This window comes from Lissotriton vulgaris, chromosome 8, assembly GCF_964263255.1.
Source record: "Lissotriton vulgaris chromosome 8, aLisVul1.2, whole genome shotgun sequence".
Taxonomy (NCBI): Eukaryota; Metazoa; Chordata; class Amphibia; order Caudata; family Salamandridae; genus Lissotriton; species Lissotriton vulgaris.
This window is the reverse complement of record NC_141696.1, coordinates 1328304396-1328325529: the sequence shown is the minus strand read 5'-3', so window position 1 is coordinate 1328325529 and position 21134 is coordinate 1328304396. Positions and strand designations below refer to the sequence as shown.

Below are 21134 nucleotides of genomic sequence, written 5' to 3'. Positions count from 1 at the left end.
GGCGGCACGATGCCTCTGGGCCGTAGCCACCGATTTCCCAGCCTTACGTAAGGACATCAGAAAAAGTACTACCCACTCTTCCTGACTCCACAGTCCCCCCCTCTCTCTGCCCCTAAATAGGCTAAATAGGCCTGAAACGCCCCTTCATATGCCTTCCTTGTCCTGGGTGCTAGACTCTCTCCCACGAGGTGACGAAGTTCGGGGCACCGAGAGACCAGAGAGCTTCGGGGAAGGGTGCCGGCTCTGGGTCCGCTGAAGGAAGGAAACCCGAGAAAGCCTGCATGTGAAAACGAGACAGTGCATCAGCAGCCTGATTCAACACCCCTGGGACATGTTTAGCTCTGAATATCACGTTCAGTTGCATACAGAGTAGGACAATTTCCTTAAGCAGCCTCAAAATCAATTTACAACGGGCTGCCTGACTATTGATGCATTCTACCACGGTCATATTGTCGGACCAGAACACAACAGAATGATCTCTGAACCCTTCTGGCCAGGTTCTCAGGGCCACCAGAATGGGAAAAAGTTCCAGGAAGGCAATATTACTCGTCAGCCCTTTTTCGTGCCACCATAGGGGCCACCTTTGTGCCGACCATTTTGTGCCGAAAATGGCGCCAAAGCCTATGCTTCCTGCTGAATCTGTCCATAGCCCAAGCTCTTCGGAGGACACGGCTGGCTTGTTCCAGACGACTCGGCCATTGAAGTCCGCCAGAAATGCTAACCAAATCCGCATGTCCTGGCGAACCTCGGCCGATAACCTCGTGCGATGATGACCCTCTTTTAGGCCAACCATCGCTTGAGCAATTGAGCGGGAAAAGGGGCGAGCCATTGGGATCACCCTCAAGGCAAAGTTCAACTTTCCCACTAATTGTTGCAACTGATGTAGCGTAACCTTGGATACATGCAAACATACTTGGAGGGCTGCCCTGAATTTCAAGATTTTGCTAGCTGGTAAACGGAAACACCCCTCCCTTGAGTCCAACTCGATCCCCAAAAACTCGAGGCAAGTCGTGGGACCCATGGTTTTACCCGGTGCCAATGGTACGCCAAAATGACCCATCAACACACAGAATTCAGCTAAGGCCTGGGCACATGCGGGATTTCCGGCGGGGCCAAGGAACAAAAAGTCGTCAAGGTAATGCATTACATTTCGGTAACCCGTTTTCGTAGTGAACACCCATTGCAGGAAAGTACTGAATTGCTCAAAGTAAGCACATGATATAGAGCATCCCATTGGCATACACCTATCCATGTAGAATGACCCCTGGAACCCGAATCCTAGCAGACGCTGATCGTCTGGGTGTACCGGGAGCAACCGGAACGCTGACTCGATGTCTGATTTCGCCATCAGCGTCCCGGGCCCCAGGCGATTCAAGATGGCTACTGCCTCATCAAACGATGCGTATCGCACCGAACAAACTTCCGGATCAATTGCGTCGTTCACCGAAAGCCCATGGGGAGCAGACAGATTATGGATCAAACGGAACTCACCTGGGTCCTTCTTGGGGACCACCCCTAACGGAGAACAAACGAAATCTGGTACCGGGGGTACACTAAACGGGCCGGCGACCCGACCCCGGCTAACCTCTTTCTGGATTTTTTCTTGCACTACAGATGTATGTTGAAAAACGGAAAGTTGGTTTTTGCACATCCCTACACCCTGAAAGTCCCCTACCGGGATGCGGAAACCATGTGTAAAACCGTTCCGCAGCACCCCGGCAGAAGTCCGATCCGGGTAGTTGCTGAGCCAGGGAATCATTGCCAGGGTATCAATCGGGGTTGGTAAAGGCGCCCCTCGGCCTAGCTTAGACCTGTTTGGCGCCTCCCTTACCCCCATTCTCACTCGTTCTGGCTCTGCACGATGACTCAGGATGGGATGATCCACACGTACTACATTCGTGTTTGAATTTACACGACCCCGGAGGCCTGGTACACTTCCCCTTATTGAAATTAAAACAGAAACCCTTTCTCCCTGTATTGCCCGCGGGCCTCGACTGGTCGTCGGTGCTCGTACTTGATCGAAAGGGTGTCCCCACATTTTGGCGGGAGTAGTCAACAACATTGCTCCCGACCAATGGCATCCTTAACATCCCCGATTCCTTCATCTTATCCCATGTTAGAGAATCGTAACAATCCCAAGTCAAACTCTTGTTATGTTCCTTTTCTTTCCTGAACAGATTGTCGTAACAAAACCAATGGTTACCCTGATACGTTGTCGAGTAACCCATAATCCGTGATTGATAAACGGGAAACTCAGGGAGCAACTCGGGCTTACGTTCCCCCAAAATCGATGTAAAAATACCCCATGCATTGCCCCAATTGCCAATGTTCTCATTTACCTTAAAGGCGGCCATCTTTGCGCGCCAAACACTCGGATGCATTAAGTCCTTCTGACTTTTCACATGCTCCACATCATAATGATCAACAAGCAAGGAAAAAATATTCACGTATTCCCCTGCCCAGATCTTTTCCTTTATGGCTAAAGGCACATGTTGTCCCAATCTCTCTCTACGAGAGGGTGCTGACTCGTCCCTTGCAATCGGCAATGGCCGCTTACCTGAACTGGACGCAGCTTCTGCCGCTTGCGGCTTGTCTATCCCCGCCAATGGCGCAGCCACTCTAGCTGCCTCTCTCTTCTCACGAAGCCCTTTTATCAGCGCCTGTGCCTCGGCAGTCGTGGCGCCATCACTACTATCCCCCAACCAAGCTGCTAGCTGTGCCGCCAGCTCGGGGGGCATGTCATCCTTGGGTGACGGGATGACGACAACGGGGATTGGAATTCCCTCCATTGGAACTGGGGTCGGCGCCTCGAGCGGTGCGGAGGGAATCGGGGCGTCTCCACCGGCTGGAACCCTTTTCGGTCTCTTAGGTCTACCCCCAGCCGGCGCCGGGCCCGAACCCTCCTCCCCGTCTCGCTCCGCCAACCGTTTCTTTATCTCGGACACTTCCTTGCAAAGGTTCCGCACCATCTGGTCGGTCGACATTTTCTTCAGGACTTTCTTTGGCATCTCTCCGAGGAAGTATCTGGAAGACAAAGAAAAAGATCAAAAACGCTCAAAATTGGCTCTTCGTTCTGTCCCGAGCTCACGTGTAGCGAGGAGGTGCAGCTTCGGAGCACAAGAACAAGAGGACGTCTTCTGGTCTTGCGTCTCTTTTTATCCGTCTTCAGGGCGGGCGTAAACCCGCCCCTGCCCGTCCCGTGGGCGGGGCTGGTTACGTCGGTGTCTAGGCCAGCCCACTCTAGAGCGGGAAAAAGCGCGCCCCGGCTACGCCGCTTCGGGCATACCAGCCGAGACGCGCCTCCCGCCAAAAAATGGCTTCCCGGGGGGATCGAGGCACTCCGCCATACGTTCGGGGGGACCGAGTGGTCGCCCCTTTCCAATTGTTGTTGTTGATGGCAACATCTGCGGCACCTAGTCCGGAGTTTCATTCCTTTTGTGGAAGTGTCTGGTGTACGGTGATTATGTTAATTTTAATAAGTCTTGCATTATTTTAGTGACTGGAGGGCTCTAGAAAATATATGTGTGTGGTAGGTAGCTAATGAGGGCAAGTGATGTTGAGTGCCTCAATAGCCAGTTAATTGTGTTATCGAGCTGTGTCTGTGTAAATTCCGAGTTCTGTCTTGTGTACTCTTGTGACAATATTGAAATGGAGGAGTTGTTGATGATCCTGGATGTTATATACATGCACTAAAATAAAGGGGAGAAAGTTAACAAGGAGGCACAGGTTTATGTATCATGTTAATCAAAAATGGAAACAAAAATATTTACTTAATACATTATTGCAGTAAACATTTATTTTAACACTTACATTGTTAATGTTTCTCTAAGTTCTTTTGCTGCCTTGAAGAAAAAAATCTCTCTTCTCTTCCCTGATTTGAGATGTTCTATCCTTTTGTGTTTGCTAGGCTAACAGTACTCTCAGAAACAGTTTTTAAATTATAAAATGTAACATCTTTTGTAAATGTGAAAAGTAATCTTGTTTTGTATTCTCTTGAATTTTTTGAATCTGTGCACGCTTGAATACGTTGAAATCTGTTTTCTAGATTTTGCCGCTGTTTCAAGAAGCAGAAGACAAAAACCGTTTACTGAGATCTGTGGCTGGAGGAGGTCTAGAGTCCATCAGCAATCTGAGAGCAAAGTGGGACAAATTCGAATTGATGATGGAAAGTCATCAGCTAATGGTTAAGGAGCAGGTAAGCCTTGCTGTTTAGAAAATGCGAATGAACCCTAGAGTTTAATTAGGACTGTTCTTCCATGTCCAAAATGTTTTGTTTATGTGATGTCAACACTAAAAACACTTAAAACTTTTCATTAAAGATTACAACGATGTATATTTTCACAGCTTGTTTAATTACTCATTTATAACTGCTTGGTTCCTATCAAAGATCATGGAGAGAAACTGACGTTCCACATGCCTCTACACTACCCAGAAAGTTCAGGTTATTCCTCATTATCACAGGACAGGAACCCTCAGGATGTGTGACATACACATAGGTTATTCTGCGAAACAAAACAGTGCTGATGCTAAGATTTGAACATTGTAAGAAAGGAAACATTCGTTAAAAAAAATAGAATGATTGAAATGTAGATTGAGGCTGACAGTGCTCAGAACAGAGTACAGACTTTTTGGCAGGATTCTCGTGCCCTTCTCTTCTGGATTATGATATGATTGATGCCATCCGAGTGATTCAGATGGTGAGGGGTAGCTGATGTAGTTTATTTACTCTAAATTCAGTGACACATTACACTAACACAAAACGGTGCACAATACCTACAGAATGGCCAAAGCGTCATTGGAAAAAAGAGCGGTACCTGAATTGTGGGTCAGCATTATTTCTACACATAGGGAGTTTGTTTAATTGAAACACTGGATTTTAGAGAATAACCAGTCAGCACCTTGGACCTTAGGTAGCCCTGCCAAGTGTCACACATCTGGGGTTGTGTAAATATTTATCAAGGACCCCCTGAGTACATGGAAATGAAGTTCCTAGACCAGGGAAAAGCAAATAATTTGATATGTATCAATCTAGGCAACAGAACGTAATAAGTGGTCGAAATGAACTGAGCTAAAACATAGGTTGTTTGTAAAAAAGGGGTAGTTCAATTTTATTCATAAATTCTTTTAAAAAACACATTAAAATAATAATACATATTCACAAATTGTATGCGACATAATAAATCAACAATACACAGCAACACTTTAAGAGAGAAGGACAAATATTCCAACAAATGAAGGTTATGTAAAATGAACACAATTTTTAAGAGAGAAAGGTGTGGCTAAAATAATCTCTACGCGCGTTTCGGCGAACCAGCGCCTTCTTCTGGAGCAGCCACGATAGTATCTGAAATGGGAAAATTCCATAAAACAAAAAATATTATGTACAATAATGCATCAATTTATATTATGTTACACAGAGAAAATTAAAACAAACCAATGTTAAGCTAATAGTCTCAGACTTTCCATTCTATTGTGACCAAACTTATTAATATTACAATAATACTTTGACGGATTTCTTTTCCTTGCCTTAATGATCATCAAGAAAAATAGAAAAATGGAGTGAATCCTTTTAACTCATATATTCTTATATGAGATAATGGCCAAAAAAGGGAGAAGGAGTGGATACCTTTATACTAAATAGATTATTCCCAAGTTTTGGTGGTGAGGAAGCAGGGTTCTTACATAGGATGGCAAATGCGAGGAATCAAATGATTGATATTAGTGATGGAAAATACGAAATATTCTAAATGGTGGCAATTCGCAGCGTGCTATCAACGCGGGACTTAAACAAAGGTATACAATACATTCATATCATAGATAAGGTCACTTACTTAAAAAACACGGAGTATATTAACGCTATTTGATGTTCTCAATCTGGTTTATCTGTATAATGACATCTGGGGTTGCACTAACTAATTTTGAGGGACGTTTCCACATGACCGCAAGCGCATATAGTTATTATGCATGATTACATTGAGTCGCATCATCTCTTCTGCCTGGAGCTGCCTCAGTGGCCCATTTCCAGCAGCTGGAAGGCAGCTCAGTCCATTGGCCGTGAGCAGCTCACTCCACTGTCAGTGACAGATGGGGCCTGGGATTGCTACAGCCATTAGCATTACAGCTTAGGTACAGAGCCTTCAATGGCCTGTGCTGTTTGGATACTTGTTAGTGACATGGTATGCATTGGAGCCTGGCCGCCCACAGCAGGGTCTGTGGCCCTTGTGTGACATAATGACAGTAACTGGCAGAAAGATACAGGTGCATGGAGGGATCTGGACTGACAATCTGACCCAAAGTAAGAGGAGGGCCTAAGATAGTTGTAGTAATTAAGTCCACGCTAGTAGATGGTTCTCAAGTAGATTTATTGAGCAGTTAGATTATGACAGGTACAAGCTCAATAGAAGATCAGTACAACATCACTAGGAGACCATAGGGAGACCCCACCAGGAGCATCCATCTAGGTGCTCAGCCCATCCAACTGTCACTACCTAGGCAGAGCACCAACATTCTGACAGCTGCACTTATGAACATTCCATAGATGGTAGAAGGGCATCACATTGAGAATAGTAGGATACTACAATAGTCTATCTCTGGGGGGTGTAACTGGGTCACTATAAGCTTTGTGAAAGTGACCTGGCGGCTCCATCCCTGGCCCAGTGGCGAATAACCTCCATAACTTTAAGGGCGTTGCTGTGTACCTGACTCTGTATTCATCCCACTGCCTCCCACTTCAAGAAAGGTTGCAAGTTGCGACAAGCAAGCGCAATCTCCAGTTTCAGAATTTGCCCATGCTGTTGCTGTCCACCTTTGTCTCCACTGCTCGGTGCATAGACACCAGACCACCCCTGTTGCCTGCCTCTATTACTGAGCTGCTTCTCTGTCACTGGCCACTAGCGCAGGGTGCACAAGACAGTGTGTGCCAGGTGGCTGGTGCTGACATGCACAACAAGAGAAACAATACTTTTCTCATTTTGCACCTCACTATTTCAAAGGTTTCATGCACACATCCAGCCACCGGATCAAGACCATCCAGGTAAAATAGGAGGAGAGATTGTGGGCAAGACAGACATAAAACCAGAGGAGGAGATAGAAAGGGAGAGGAGGATAATGAGAGATGCATCTGTAAAGAAATTAGAGGGGAGAAATAGAGAAGAGGGAGAGAAAAGAAAAGTGACATCAAGAAAGGAGAACGAGAGGTAAAGCTGTAAAGGAGGACAGGGAGAGGTAAAGAGAGATGAAGCTAGGGAGAGAGAAGTAGAGATAAAGAGGGGAGGGAGAAAGAATGGTGTTGAGAAGACAGAGAGAAAGATGGGGAAGAAAGAAGATAGAAATATACAAATAGGCGCGAGATCAGAAGAGTGAACAAGAAGCAACAGTTGAAAGGGAAAGATAGACTAAAGCTACGAGCCAGGTGCATCTGTGACATGGGCTGTCGGCTTGACTCTGATTGTGTCTGCTGCAATGGCACCCTGGGGTAGGACTCATAGGATTGTGTGCTACAAGGGAGGGCAGGTGGAGCTAAAAAAAGATGTTCGGGAGGGCAGCATACAGATAAGGGAGACACTACAAAGAGAGATGGGGACCGAGGGAAAAAGAGAACCGTGAGGTAACAAGAGGGAAGATGCAGGGAGACAGCTATTTGGACTGGGTCAGTCCAGGAGGTTTGTGGGGTTGTGATGACATCTATGAGCTTGACTTGGACTATGATTGCTCCTCTAGCCCCAGGGACAGGGGTGATGGAGACATCATCACATATAGTGTGTTTGCTGCTGATTGTGCATCAGTCTCTTACTCTCACCAGTGTTAAAACATTACACTTCAGCTGGTGCCATGTCCATCAATTGTTCTTTTTCATTTGTCACCCCGAGTGGGACGGGTATGCTCAGACGTGAGTCCCTTGCTCTCCATGACACTGGAGTCAAGCTATCCTGGCTGATAAGGGCTGAAAGCCCGAAACTGGTCCTAGGGGGCTTGTTTCCAGGGGGGACCTGGCCTGGCAGTTCGGCTAGACTGTTCCCATTGGGCGCAGGGTCAAGACTGATTTGCATATGGCTGGTTCCAAACTGGAATGGCAAGGTGAGCAAATAAACGATGGGTTTAGGCCCAGATCGCTGTACTGGGTGACTGTATGACATTGTTCTGCATTCTGTCCATCAATTGTTCTTTTTTCATTTGCCATGTCTGAATAGGTCAGTTTTCATCACAGGGCCTTACACAAAGCCACTGTGATCTTAAGGGTCCAGCCTTTGCAAATTCTCCCACTAAACCTCCCCCACCCCCTCCTGTCACCTAAAACTTAATTTGGCACTAGCATTGGTGCCACGAAGTGCCTTTTTGGTTTAATGACAGTACAAACTGATGATTCGTCATAGAAAATGACACAAAGATAATAATACAACTCAGCACATCATAGTGGGATTAGACTGTTGGGAGCTACTGTAGTCCATCATGACGCCTTCACCATTGCTCCTTAACCATAAACTTTACCAACCACCAGCCATCATTAATAGTAACACTGTAGCTCCCAGAATTCAATATAATGTTGGCGAAAAAAACCAGTACGGATGGAAGAGAGCACACATGGTGATAATGGGGAAGGTACTATATCTGGAAGTTACATTGGAAAGCAGCAATATGCAAATGTATTCAAGGTGATCATGTTACTAAAAGGACTTAGGGTGGTGACATTGCATACGTGCTCTGGGAGCACTGTAACTGCTTTAAGTCATTTGAAGAAATGGGATAATTTAAGAACTTTTCTAATTACATGTACATAACTGCTTGGGTCTCTATACACTGAAGTGTCACTCAAAGTGTCATTTATAGGACAATAAAATGTACATATAAGCACATTGAAAATATCTAAATGTCACATCTAATCAATCTGAAAAAGTGGCAGTTTTGTGCAAGATAACATACATTGAGATCAAAACGCAGAATCAAGAAAGAGATTCTCTAGGCATGTGATATTTATTAAACAAAGTGGGATTAGAACCTGTTGAAAGGAAAGAAAAAGGGACAATGCTGCAATGTTCAGTTACAAAACAGACTGACACGAGCAGTGCCAACTGGCACGAGAATGCAGAATAAAAGGCAGCACCTTGTTGGCACAGGAAAAGCCAGGAAGTACTGGAACACAGGTAGTGCCAGGTTTTTTCGAGAATTTGCATAGTAGTTGGTGATTAATAGACTTAATATGAGAATGGACATGGTGTGAGTTAATATTAAAATAAGTACATGACAGAATTCAGTGAAAGAGTAGTGCATGATATTTACAAGGTCATAATGCACAATATGTTTCCCTCAAGCCAATAGGGTCATAATTTAAAATAGGGCAAGTAAAGTGCCGATGTAAAAGGACATCCTGTTAAATTATGTTAAATGGATTTGTATAGCTTGCTTATCATCCATGAGGTTATCCAGGCACTAGAGCAGGTGTGTAGACGTGCGGTCCCCGCTGTGCTATTCGAAGAGCAAGGTCATCAGCTCCTTGCAGAAATCATAAAAGTTAGGTGGAGGCTCTAATGTGTTGAGGGAGGTTGTTCCAGTCTTTGGAGGCGTGTAGGAGAATGAGCGACCTCCTTCTCTCGTTTTGTGGATGCAGGGATGTGTGCGAGTAAGAGTGAGGCAAAGCTTAGGTGTCTTGGGCGTTGATAACATTGTATGTGGCTGGTGAGGTATGCTGGTCCAGCGATGTGTAGGGCTTTGAATGTGTGCATGAGGAGGTTGATTTGACTGCACTTGTGTATGGGTATCCAGTGGTGGTACTTGAGTTGTTGTGTGATGTAGGTATAGTATGGGAGGTCGAGTATGACTCTTATGGCAGCATTCTGGATAGTCTGAAGTCTGTGAAGGAGTTGTTTGGAGATTCAGCGTAGAGTGCAGTGCCGTAGTTGATTATTGCCTGCATGACTGTCCTTCTGGTGGTCTGTGGCACCTATGTCAAGATCTTTCAAAATATGCGTAAAATGTGGAAGCAGGGGGAGCTCACTGCGTTGACTTGTGCAGTCATGTTGAGTTTGTCATTGAGAATGATCTCCAGGTTTCTTGCGTGGTTGGTGTTGGTGTTAGTCTTAATTCAAATGGCCCCCAGGTGGAGTCCGATGGGAAAGTCCGATGGAGAGAGGATGTGGTATTACAGCTAGAGCTGTCGACGTTGACGTTGAGGAACCGGGTTCGAGGCCCTGCAGGGACGCTCAGCATCCTGTGATTCTGGGCAAATCACTTAATCGTTCCCATGCCTAACAAAGAATTAATGTGTCCGTCTGTAACGCAACTGGTGCTTATGTAAGATGCTCTGATACCTTAGGGTCAAGTTTGTGCTATATAAAACTCAGAAAAAAGTCTTCTTTCTGAAGACCAACACTTTTGTCTTGTCTCAGTTGATCTACAGGTCGTTGTTTCACATCCATTCTGCTACCATGGTCATTCAGTTGGTGAAGCTGGTTTTTGTGGTGGTTGTAGTGTCTGTTAGGGAAAGGATGAGTTGGGTGTCATCGGCATAAGAGATGATAGTGATACCTTGGGATTGGATAATGCACAACCTGTTTCCGAGCAAGCACATAGGGACATATATAATACTAGCAGGGTAATTAAAGTGTCAATTTAGCGGGGTTATTGCATACCATATTCCCATATGTTATCTAACAATCTAAATAGGTAAAGTGTGGGATGGTTCATATCTAGCCTTCAATTGGATGCATCCTCTTCCAGTTTCTCTTAATGTTAATTCTTTAATACAACCTGGCCAGAGCTTGAAAGAAGATGATCCTCCAATATTCTAGGACCTCCCAGAGTTTATACATTATATGAACATTGATAAAAACAATAACTGAGTGCGTAATGCCCAGGAAGTGTTTGTTAAAATTTTGTAACCTTTGATCAACTTCATGCTGAAAGTTTAGTGACTTGGCTCATGTACGCAGAGAAGCAACTTATGAACTTGATCGCTTGATGCCCAGTTGGATCTCCCTATGCAGGTGCTAATGATTTGTTGATGTCTAAGGATAATTTACATAATGTGTTACAAACTTAATTAAAAAGTACATATGTAAGTTGGGGGAAGAGGGTGCATGCAAAATCAGAGGAAGGACTGGAGACTTTGCTTTCATAGAATGTCAGTTGATATGGATTCATGCCTGCTTGATGTTTGGATCATTGTAGGAAATACAAAATATCTATCTATCTCTATCTATGTATCGATCTATCTATCTATCTATCTATCTATCTATCTATCTATCTATCTATCTATCTATCTATCTATCTATCTATCTATCTATCTATTAAATATATATAAAATAAAAAACATTTGGGATGTGCCTATAAAATGTTGGTATGCCTCGGCCCACTGTGTAACAAGGCACGCCTGCATCTGTGAAACCAGAATCAATGATAACCAGGTACCTAGTAATATAGGTTGGGCCGATGTTGTACATTACTTGGTCTCCATCCATCTTTTAACATGACCTTTATGGTAGGTTTCTCATATATCGTTGTACCAAAGACTTGTTAGTCTGAAAATCTGTCCTTACTTTCCTTGGCTTAATTGAGTTAACAATGGTTGTCATGTTTTTCCATAATGCTATTAAACATGTTCTTTGTTACAGATTAATATAATGAAAGCAAATGTGGTGTCTCGAGTCCAGATGTACCTTCAGCAAGTAGAAAAATTTAAGGCCCGCTGGGACCAGTTTAAACCTAGTGATGACATAATTGAAACTGGGCAACAAGACGTGATGGAAAAAAGTGCACGATCTGTAAGAGAGAAGCAAATAGAGTTTGATGAGCTTGAAGATACAAAGAAAAAACTCCTGTATGTCAATCACCTTTATGTCTCAAATAATTTATAGACATGTATCATTTAATTTGTTTTGTACACCCCCAAATCTCAAAAAGAAATTTAATTTGACTGTATTCATTTAATGATTTAGATATATAGTTAGTGAAAATGGAATTGAGATGGTAATGCTTACTTTTGTTACTTCGATTAACACTTTTAATAATTGGTGTTTTACTCTTCCATGATAAAATCAGCAATTTCGTTATAACCTAAAAGTGTTCTCCTCTCTTGTTTGTCTTTATACAATGTAAAATATCAAAAACACTAGGCTGACATTGTTGGGAGAAATTTACTTCTAGAAAAATCTAACCATTGTGGCTTTGGAGAACCGAATGTGCTAGAAGGCCAGGCGGGGTAGTATCAGTGGTGGGCTTGTTTTCATGGTGCCTACAAGTTACAACCTCATATTTGAAATGGAGTTCAGTTCCAGAACGTTGGCAGATGCATGGCATGTGTACGGAGAGTCTAGTCAGAAATAGATTCCAACAATAGTGAGGTACATAAATATTGAATTAAAAATATTGATAACAAAACAATCGTTTCCCTGTACTTATAATGCTAAGTACAAGTATATTGGGAAAAAATATTATTTTACACTAATTTTATTTAAAAACATACAAAAATATTGGTTTTAATATATGTATAGTTTAAAATAGTAAATCTTAAATATTTTAATATAAAACATTCTAATATAAATTAAATAAATTTACGGCACACTTAATATTGTACATGAATATAGACATATATAAACATGCACACATAAATATATATGTGTCTGTGTTTATATATACGTATATTTATTTATTTTATTTATTAAAGTTTTATATAGCGCAAACTTGACCCTAGAAGGGTATCAGAGCGCTTTACAAATAGTTCAATAAGAAGAAAATAGATAACCAAGAAACATATACACTGACATTGTCCGTTGCAAATCAAGAGTGAGATAGTGATGGCGTGTGCAAGCCCTGGTTGGAGAACTGCGTCATATCATTTTCCAGAGAAAGAGCCACTGAGTTTAGTTCAGAGATTTGTTCATTAAAAGCAGTTTGACTTCTTTTTGGAATGAAGTGATTGAGGGGCTCGGTTTTAGGTTTTCTTTTTCCGAAATGTTTGCAGTTTCAAGAGTAAGGCGCTGGTGCTTCTGGATGATCTGCCACCGCCAGACAGTTTCTGTTTGTCAGTTAGGTACTTCAGTGTGTTGAAGTGTTGGGCTTTGTGGGTCATGCAAGCAATTTTCATTTAAATCCTTGCCTCATAAGGGAGCCAGTTTAGTGCCTTTAGATCTGGAGTGATGTGGTTGTACCTTTTCGATCCAGTGACAAGCCTTGCAGCAGAGCTAAGTGAGGCCCTTAGTGGAGCCAACTTGGATCTCGGCAGACCACATAGTGTAGCACTCCCATAGTCTAATCTGGGGATCACTAGAGCTTGCAGTGCTGATTTAAGGTCGTCGAAGGGGAGGAAGGGTTCTAATTTTCTTAGAATGCTCGTTTGAATGTTTGCTCCTTTAGTGGCTGAGCTGATGTGTTCCTGCATGTTGAGATTCTTGTCTAGTGTAAGTCCTAGTGATCTTGTGGAATCTATAATGTGTGGAAGGCAGCTGAAGGCTGTTAAGTGTTTCATCCAATTTTCAATACCGGGGTCCAGTCCTCGGCGGCACCTCTCCCCAGATTCGTTTTACCGAGTCCAGCACTTAGGTTCCAGTATGGAGAGCGTTGGCGCTCTTATGGTGGTGCGTGCTCTTCGGCAGAACCAAGCCGATATTAATGTCCACAAAATCTCCCCATACGGAAAGAAACTGAGCTGCACACGGAACTTCATTTTTAGCCCTTTTAATTAATGGGAAACAGCAGGATTAGGACTTGTTCTGACGCGTTTCGATTCCCCATGGAAACTTTTTCAAAGATGTGTCCTGCACCTCGAAACGTACCGTGAGATCCACAGACTGATATTTTAGCCTTTATTTAACTTCCTCTGATGGTACCTTTTTTATAAAATCACTTCCTTTTGATGTTGCATTATGGGGCCTGTGGTCCTGACGGCCGTTCATGTTTGTAACCCTCCAGTGGGCGGTGAATTTAAAATCCTGTTGTATGCAATTGTCCAACTTTATCGGCAAGAAGATATATATATATAAAACACTGTTATAAAAAATATTTATTCACTACTATAAAAGCGCATATATATATAATATATATATATTATATATACATATTTATGTAAAAAGATAATACATTGAATGAAAGATATTAAATACATTACAAAGTTAAATACATATAAAAAGTGTCTAAAAATATTTAAAAACAAAATTTTACAAAATAACATACATTATATAGAAATAATATAAAATTAAACAAATAATACCATTAAAAAATATTACTCCTGTCTGTGCAACAGTAGGGAAAAAAAGAGTTGGACTCTGGAGGAGTAACATTTATTATTCCCAATCCAGTCTTTACAACAGTAGAAATAGTCTTGGACATCGGAGGGGTAACAATTGCTGTTCCCACTCCATTCTGTGCAACAGTAGGGAAAGCATTGGACTTTGGAGGGGTACAATTTAATATTCTCATTCTAGTCTTTACAACAGTAGGGAAATTGTTGGATTTCAAAGTGGTTACATTTACTATTACCATTCTACCCCGTAAAACAGTAGGGAAAGCGTTGGACTCTGGAGGAGTGACATTTACTATTTCCACTCCAGTCCTTAAAACAGTAGAAATAGTGTTGGACTTCGGAGAGGTAACAATTACTGTTCCCACTTTAGTCTGAAACAGTAGTGTCACTTGAAACACATACCATATGTGAAACATAACCCGATTATTTTAAAACAAATATAAAACTCTTAATATGAACTTTATTAATTAACACAAATATATATATATATATAAATATATATATATATATAAATGTTAAAAACATAACACAACATAACATATATAGATATAAAACAATTAGCGTTATTACGTTTACAAATTAATAATTATTAATTTAGGAAATTGTAATTTATTAGTTACTTAATTAAATTACCACACTATAACACCTCAAACCTACCAGCCCACAGCCTTTCTTAAAATACCATTAAAATAAATGAATGTAAAGCAATTAACAATGAATTAAATATTAATTGAATAATTAATCAATTAATAATTAACTTCCCACCCTATACCCATACAAATCTAGCAGCCACACCTAATATATAGCTTAAAAAATACAATTATTACACTATATACATATTTATATACAATTAACGTATTAATAATACAATAACAATGAATTAATAATTAATCATTATTTCAAAAATCTTCCTGCCCTATGCCCCTACAAACCCAGCAGCCCACATTTAAGATATAACTTAAAAAAATTAATTAGTACACAATTTACATATTTATTAATCAATTAATATTAATACATTGTTAATTAATTATTACTCAGTTAACTTCCCACACTGTACCCCTACAAACCCAGCAGCCCACAACTAATATATAACTTAACAAATACAATTATTAGACAATTTGTATAATTAATGATCAATTCAGTAATTATATTTAACTTTCCACCCTACAGCTTAACACAAACCTAGAAACCTACTACAACAATATAAATTACTATTAGCTATTGAATAAAAACTCATAAATTACTTAAAATTACAAACTATATTTCAAAATATTATTGTATTGTAATTGCATTTATCTAGCACTTACTACCCCTGACGAGGCGTTGTAGCGCTTTTTCGGTGAGTAGCACGCTACACCAGAACCCATAAAGGATTAGTGGGGAATTAGCATAGGGTAAAAACTAAAGTAATTTGAGTGGTGGATATGGTATGCAGTTATTTGGATTGAGAAGGATAGTTGAGGGATAGAAGAAGGAAAAAGGGTTGCATTTTTATAGCGCTTGGTGTACCCTGATGGGGTGTTGAAGCGCTCTTTTGGCGAGTAGCACGATACTCCGGAACCCATAAAGGATTAGTGGGGAATTAGTATAGTGAAATATGAAATTAATGTGAGTGGTAGACATGTTAGTCTGTTATTTGGATTGAAAAGGGTAGTGGAGGGATATTTTGGAGCTCGTAGTAGGAGGAGGCTTGTGATGAGTAAAAGGAATGTGGAGGGGGAAGAGTCAGAGGGAAGGGTTTAGAAATTTTTGAGGGATCGGAATAGTAAAAGAGGTATGAGATGATAGGAGGGAACAATTATTCAAACAAAACACAGACAATTAATATATGAACTAACATACATAAAGATAATTAAAAAACAATATTTTTACAGCTATATTACTGAAACCGATATTAACAACAATGAAAGTATTGAAAACTATATTATTTACCTGAAAAATCGCTATTCTTGACAACAATATTTCTGCATCACAATATGTTTGTATCACAATATTTTTTGTCCTGTATTTCTGCAAATCTATATTTCTAATCTGATTTCTTTCCAAACACCACAGAAATTCCAAGCAAACATACATGAATATTGTTTTGTTTCTTTCTTTATAATCCGTGCAGTAACTTCCGATTGATACTTCTGCATGCAGATATCTCACCTCTGCATACTACCATACTCCAAACTAAATCCAGAATCCTTGCAAAAGCTCCAAACTGCCAACAAATGGCATCACATGGCTCCAGATCCTTCTTTAGAGATGTCATCACATAGCCTTTTAAGACTCCATTTCCATGTTGATGTGAGGTCCTTTTGTCACACCCTAAAGCACCAATTCGGGGCTCCCGTCTTTGTTTTTTTACTGACTAGATCTCTTATGTATCAATTCATTTCCCTCTAGACAGAATAGGTAAAAACCATCTGAAATATAGGACCCTAAATTCTTTAAATTCTAACTTTTTGACAGTGTATAGTTAGGGCTATGTTGAATCAGAAAGTGTTAGGTTCAAGCATTATCAGAACTGTCTGGAACAGATGTAGATCTCTGGCTGCCCTCTAAGTCTGTATTTGGTTTCTAGTCACCAACCCTTTGTGTCAAGGCCTCAAGCACGAGTCCAAATCCTCTGACTGGTGTGGCATCATGCCCTCTAAGCCAATCAAAGATTGGGAAGACAAATCATTGATGTTTTAGAGATGCAAACTGTGGTATTGTTGCACTCCAAATTGCCTTCCACAGGTAACACTTCTAAAAGGGAGCATTACAAGGACAAGTCCTCACACCAGAGACACAAAAAGCATCGTAAACAAAATTCCTCCTTCCTTTTCTGCCTGTTTTTAGTGTTTAATTTTTGTGGATTTCCGTAGTGTATATTAGTGTTTTCCAAACATTTTGAAATCAGTGCTAATCTGTGTTAATTCACCTGCCTAACCCCAAAAATAGACAAAAACTGTTTTACAGTGTTTACAAAACATGTTTTTTTGCAGTGATTGTTATAAAGCATATATTTAATTTTAGGGGCAAAAAATGCAGGTTATGTATTGTCCCATTGGCAGTGTGTCCAAAGGATTTATGTTGGACTGTTTAACGAAAAAAGTAAGAGAGCTATATTCAAATGTTTTAATAAACAAATTATTTGACACAGTTGGGGGTCATTCACCCACTCCTTACTGAATACTACGACAGCCATGCCAACAGAAAAGTACTTTTTAAAAGCTTTCAAATTTTGAATTTCCCCAGATAAATTTGTAGGCCTCATTTCTAAGGATCCTGAAACCGAATGCTATATGCATGCTCACCACGGCTTATATATTGTATTGTATTGTATTGTAAGGGACATTTATAAAGCGCGCTGACACCATGGGTTTCCTGGCGCTGGCAGACTGCTGGGGGGGGACTGGGAGGAATTAGCCAGATTGAGGGAAGAGCCAAGTTTTTAGGGATTTACGGAAGAGGGTAAGGGAATTGGAGGTTTTGAGAGAGATGGGGAAAGAATTCCAAAGTTTGGGGGCCAGAAATGCAAATCTCCGGCCTCCAGATCTGCAGAGTTTGACAGGGGGAATGAGTAAGAGGTGCAGATGAGAAGATCTCAGGTTCCGAGAGGGGCTATAAGTCCTGATGAGAGATTTCAAAAAGACAGGACAGGAACCAGATAAGGATTTAAAGGTGAGGCAGCCGATCTTAAAGGCTGCCCTCGAGGTGACGGGGAGCCAATGCAGTTTTTGAAGGAGGGGTTTGGCGGATTGCCATTTCGGACTCCCAAAGGCCAATCTCGCCGCTTGATTCTGAACGAATTGCAGTCTGCAAAGAGATGTTTTGGGCAGACCATGATAGATAGCATTCGAAAAATCTAAGCGGGAGAGGACGAGGGCCATGATTACTTGCAGGAGAGCTTCAGGGGTGAGGAGATAAGCCACCTTCCTGATCCTGCGCAGCTGGAACATGCAGGAGGAGACAACTGTCCCCACCTGAGGCCCGAGGGAGAGACCGGAGTCAATAGTGATCCCAAGGCTTTTTACCGAGGCCACAGGGGTGGGGAGGAGGCCAAGTTCTGCCGGCCAAAAATGCGGACCCCAGTGGGTAGAGCTCTTACCCGGGAGGAGAAGCTCCGTCTTTCCGGGATTCAGCTTAAGCTGATTTTGGCACATCCACGATAGAATGTGGGACATAACTGCCTGAAAGTTGGGAATAGCAGAGGGGGAATCAAGAGGGAAAAACAGTTGCAGGTCGTCCGCGTAATTGAAAACGGTGACGTCCCACTGCCTCAAGGAAAAAAGAAGGGGTCGAAAATAAAGATTGAAAAGAAGGGGGGATAGAGAGGAGCCCTGAGGGACCCCACAGGGCAAGTGCTCCCGAGGAGCTCTGAAAGTGCCCAGGCTGAGGGTCTGAGACCTCCCGGTCAGGAAGGATTTGACCCATGCCAACGCCAGGCCCTGGATGCCAGCTTGCTCGACACGGTGGAGAAGGATGTTGTGGTCCACCGTGTCGAAGGCAGCCGACAGATCTAATAAAACCTTTTGGTGCTGCTGTTTTGTGGACATTAATAGCAGTTAAGTGCCCACATGGCAAATGTCTCACTTTAAGTCAGTCCTGACCTTTTAACAGACCTCTTTCTGGGACATGAAATATTTCGTATTAACATTGTAACTATGGGTCAAAAACCCCAGCAGTAGAGTCCAGTTTGGTAAAAAGTCAGGATTTGCTGATGATATCACACCTAACAATGGGTCACCTTGTAGCTATGAGTGTTGTTGATATGTGTAAAGTCTATGTTCTAATATTTTCACCACTGTTCCATGTCCATGGTGTTCGCACTCTTTTCACATGTTCACATTGTAATGAATGTTTAAAGTCTGGGGTGTTTGACAGTTGACCTGCAATTAATACTGACCTGTTAGATAGGGGGCTGATGTATCAAAGATTCTAAAAATTCAGATTCTTAGGGTAAATGTGATAGTACATAATGGTCAAGGTTCTTATGAGTCAAAAACATTTCACAAATGAGTGAAGGAATTATACACTGCCAAAAGATCAAAACAAATTTTATTTTTCCCAGATTATCTACAGTGAATTTTTTTTTTCGATAAGACCGAAAACGTGCTTTTAAAGCCTGCACCTTTAAGTCATACACACAAGACTGGTGGAAACAAAGGAAGAAGAAACAATATTTTAGTGATATCCCTAAACAACAAACTACATTCAGAATAATTTGACACCAGTCTTTTGTGTTGGCTCATTCAGGAAGAAATAAAAATGACTCATACTCTCTCACTTTCCTTTCATTAAATAACTTTTTAGTTCGTGGTTGTGCAGGTGTATATCTGTGTTTATATGTTTACACTGATGAGGGCTGTTTCCTATTAAGTGAGGTTTTATCATTTGTTATAGGTTTAAACCTACATCAGGATGGCCTACGAATAATTAATTGTGCGAGCCTCTGTCAAATTGAAAACAGCTCCCCAGACTACATGTCCTTTGCCTGAATTTGATGCCATATAGATGCTTACAATCTCGCCCCATCCTAAAGATAGATACCCCTTCCGGAGTTCAAGTTAAACTTTCCCTCTGGTACTCCTACTTAGGAGGTTGCCTCTTTCATTACATTTATCCGAAACATGCCTTAACTTTCTTGTTCTGTAGAAGAATCAAAGGTTAAGTTGAGGACTGAGATTCTACATCCTGCCTGTCTCTTCTTCCTCAGTGCCTCTTTTTTCTCCTAATGAGGTTCGCTTGGACCACTCTCGCTGTTGGTGCCATTGATTGGAGCCAGGGGACCTGAAGTTCGTCTCTGCTCCCCATATTCCTGAACATTTGGTAGTGCAGTTCTAGTCGTCCAGCAGAACCTGGTTGCTTTGCCTGCCACTCCTCTGGAGCAGGAGACCAAGTATATTGTCACTGTGGTTAAGAAGTTGCTTGCTAGTGCTGTACGCCCACTTACTTTGAAAGATGGCCGAGTTTACAACAAGCAGCTAGTGAAAACTGGCTGACTTTGTTGCCAAGTCCATGGGCACTTTATTCGTCTTTAGGCAAAATGCCTACATGTGTTCGGGTTCTCTGGGACAGCCTAGGCAAGTTTGATGGACCCACAATTGGAAGGATAGCAAACAACATTGTAAAATTGTAGCTAAAACAAGAATGCTCTTCTAAAGAAGCGGTAACCCCATGTCCCGGGAGCTGGACTCTCAGTAAGACCTTCATCTTGGCCTGCCTTTTTTCTCCCATTATTATTATTACATCATATAATGAAACCTAGAGAAATTGGTATCATACCATGAAACATAGAGAAAGAGGCTCACACACCATAATAACATGTTATATACACATCTTTATAGATATGGATAAGAAGGAATTGAACACAAAGATTTCACTGAGGTTATCAACCTATCTTTCTGTTGTAAAACCATAGATTATACGTAGGGCCTGACTCCAAGTTAGTTAGAATAGTAGGTGCTATTTATTACACCCAATAAAATCTGATAACCTGTAGTTTGAAATGTATTTTGCAATAAGTAGCAACTATTCCACGGTTTTGGAGAATGATACACATTTTGGTAGCTTACAGCACCAAAATCCACATATCTGATAGAGACTTGTAGCTGCAGATTCCTTTCCTTTAACTATAAAAGAAGCCAGATATTGTCTCTACCAGATAATATGCTAATGAAGGTAAGTAACTTGTTCGTCTCTGTATTGTTTTCCCCTATTAAATCAGCAGGTTTGATCTGGGGAAATGTAATGACTGATGAGGTATCTAACGCACCCAGTAATTACCAGGTGAGGTAAATACCTCCCAACTCTGAATTCCAACCACTAAACAAACTGAGGTTTGCACAGGGGTTGGAAAACGCATTCAAATTCGGAATCAGGGCCTTAACCTCCAGGTTTGCCTTTGCTGTCACTAGCGATCCCTTAT

At 41.6% G+C, this 21134-nt stretch overlaps 1 protein-coding gene across 3 annotated transcripts in view; it reads left to right on the top strand.

Moving 5' to 3' along the window:
• DYNC2H1 (dynein cytoplasmic 2 heavy chain 1) overlaps window positions 1-21134 on the top strand; it is a 1560829-nt gene that overhangs the window by 346759 nt on the left and 1192936 nt on the right. For all 3 annotated transcript variants that reach the window (XM_086935265.1, XM_086935264.1, XM_086935263.1), the window contains exons 21-22: window positions 4046-4195; window positions 11607-11812. In XM_086935265.1, coding sequence (XP_086791391.1) covers window positions 4046-4195; window positions 11607-11812 — 356 coding nt within the window. The remainder of the gene's footprint in view (window positions 1-4045; window positions 4196-11606; window positions 11813-21134) is intronic.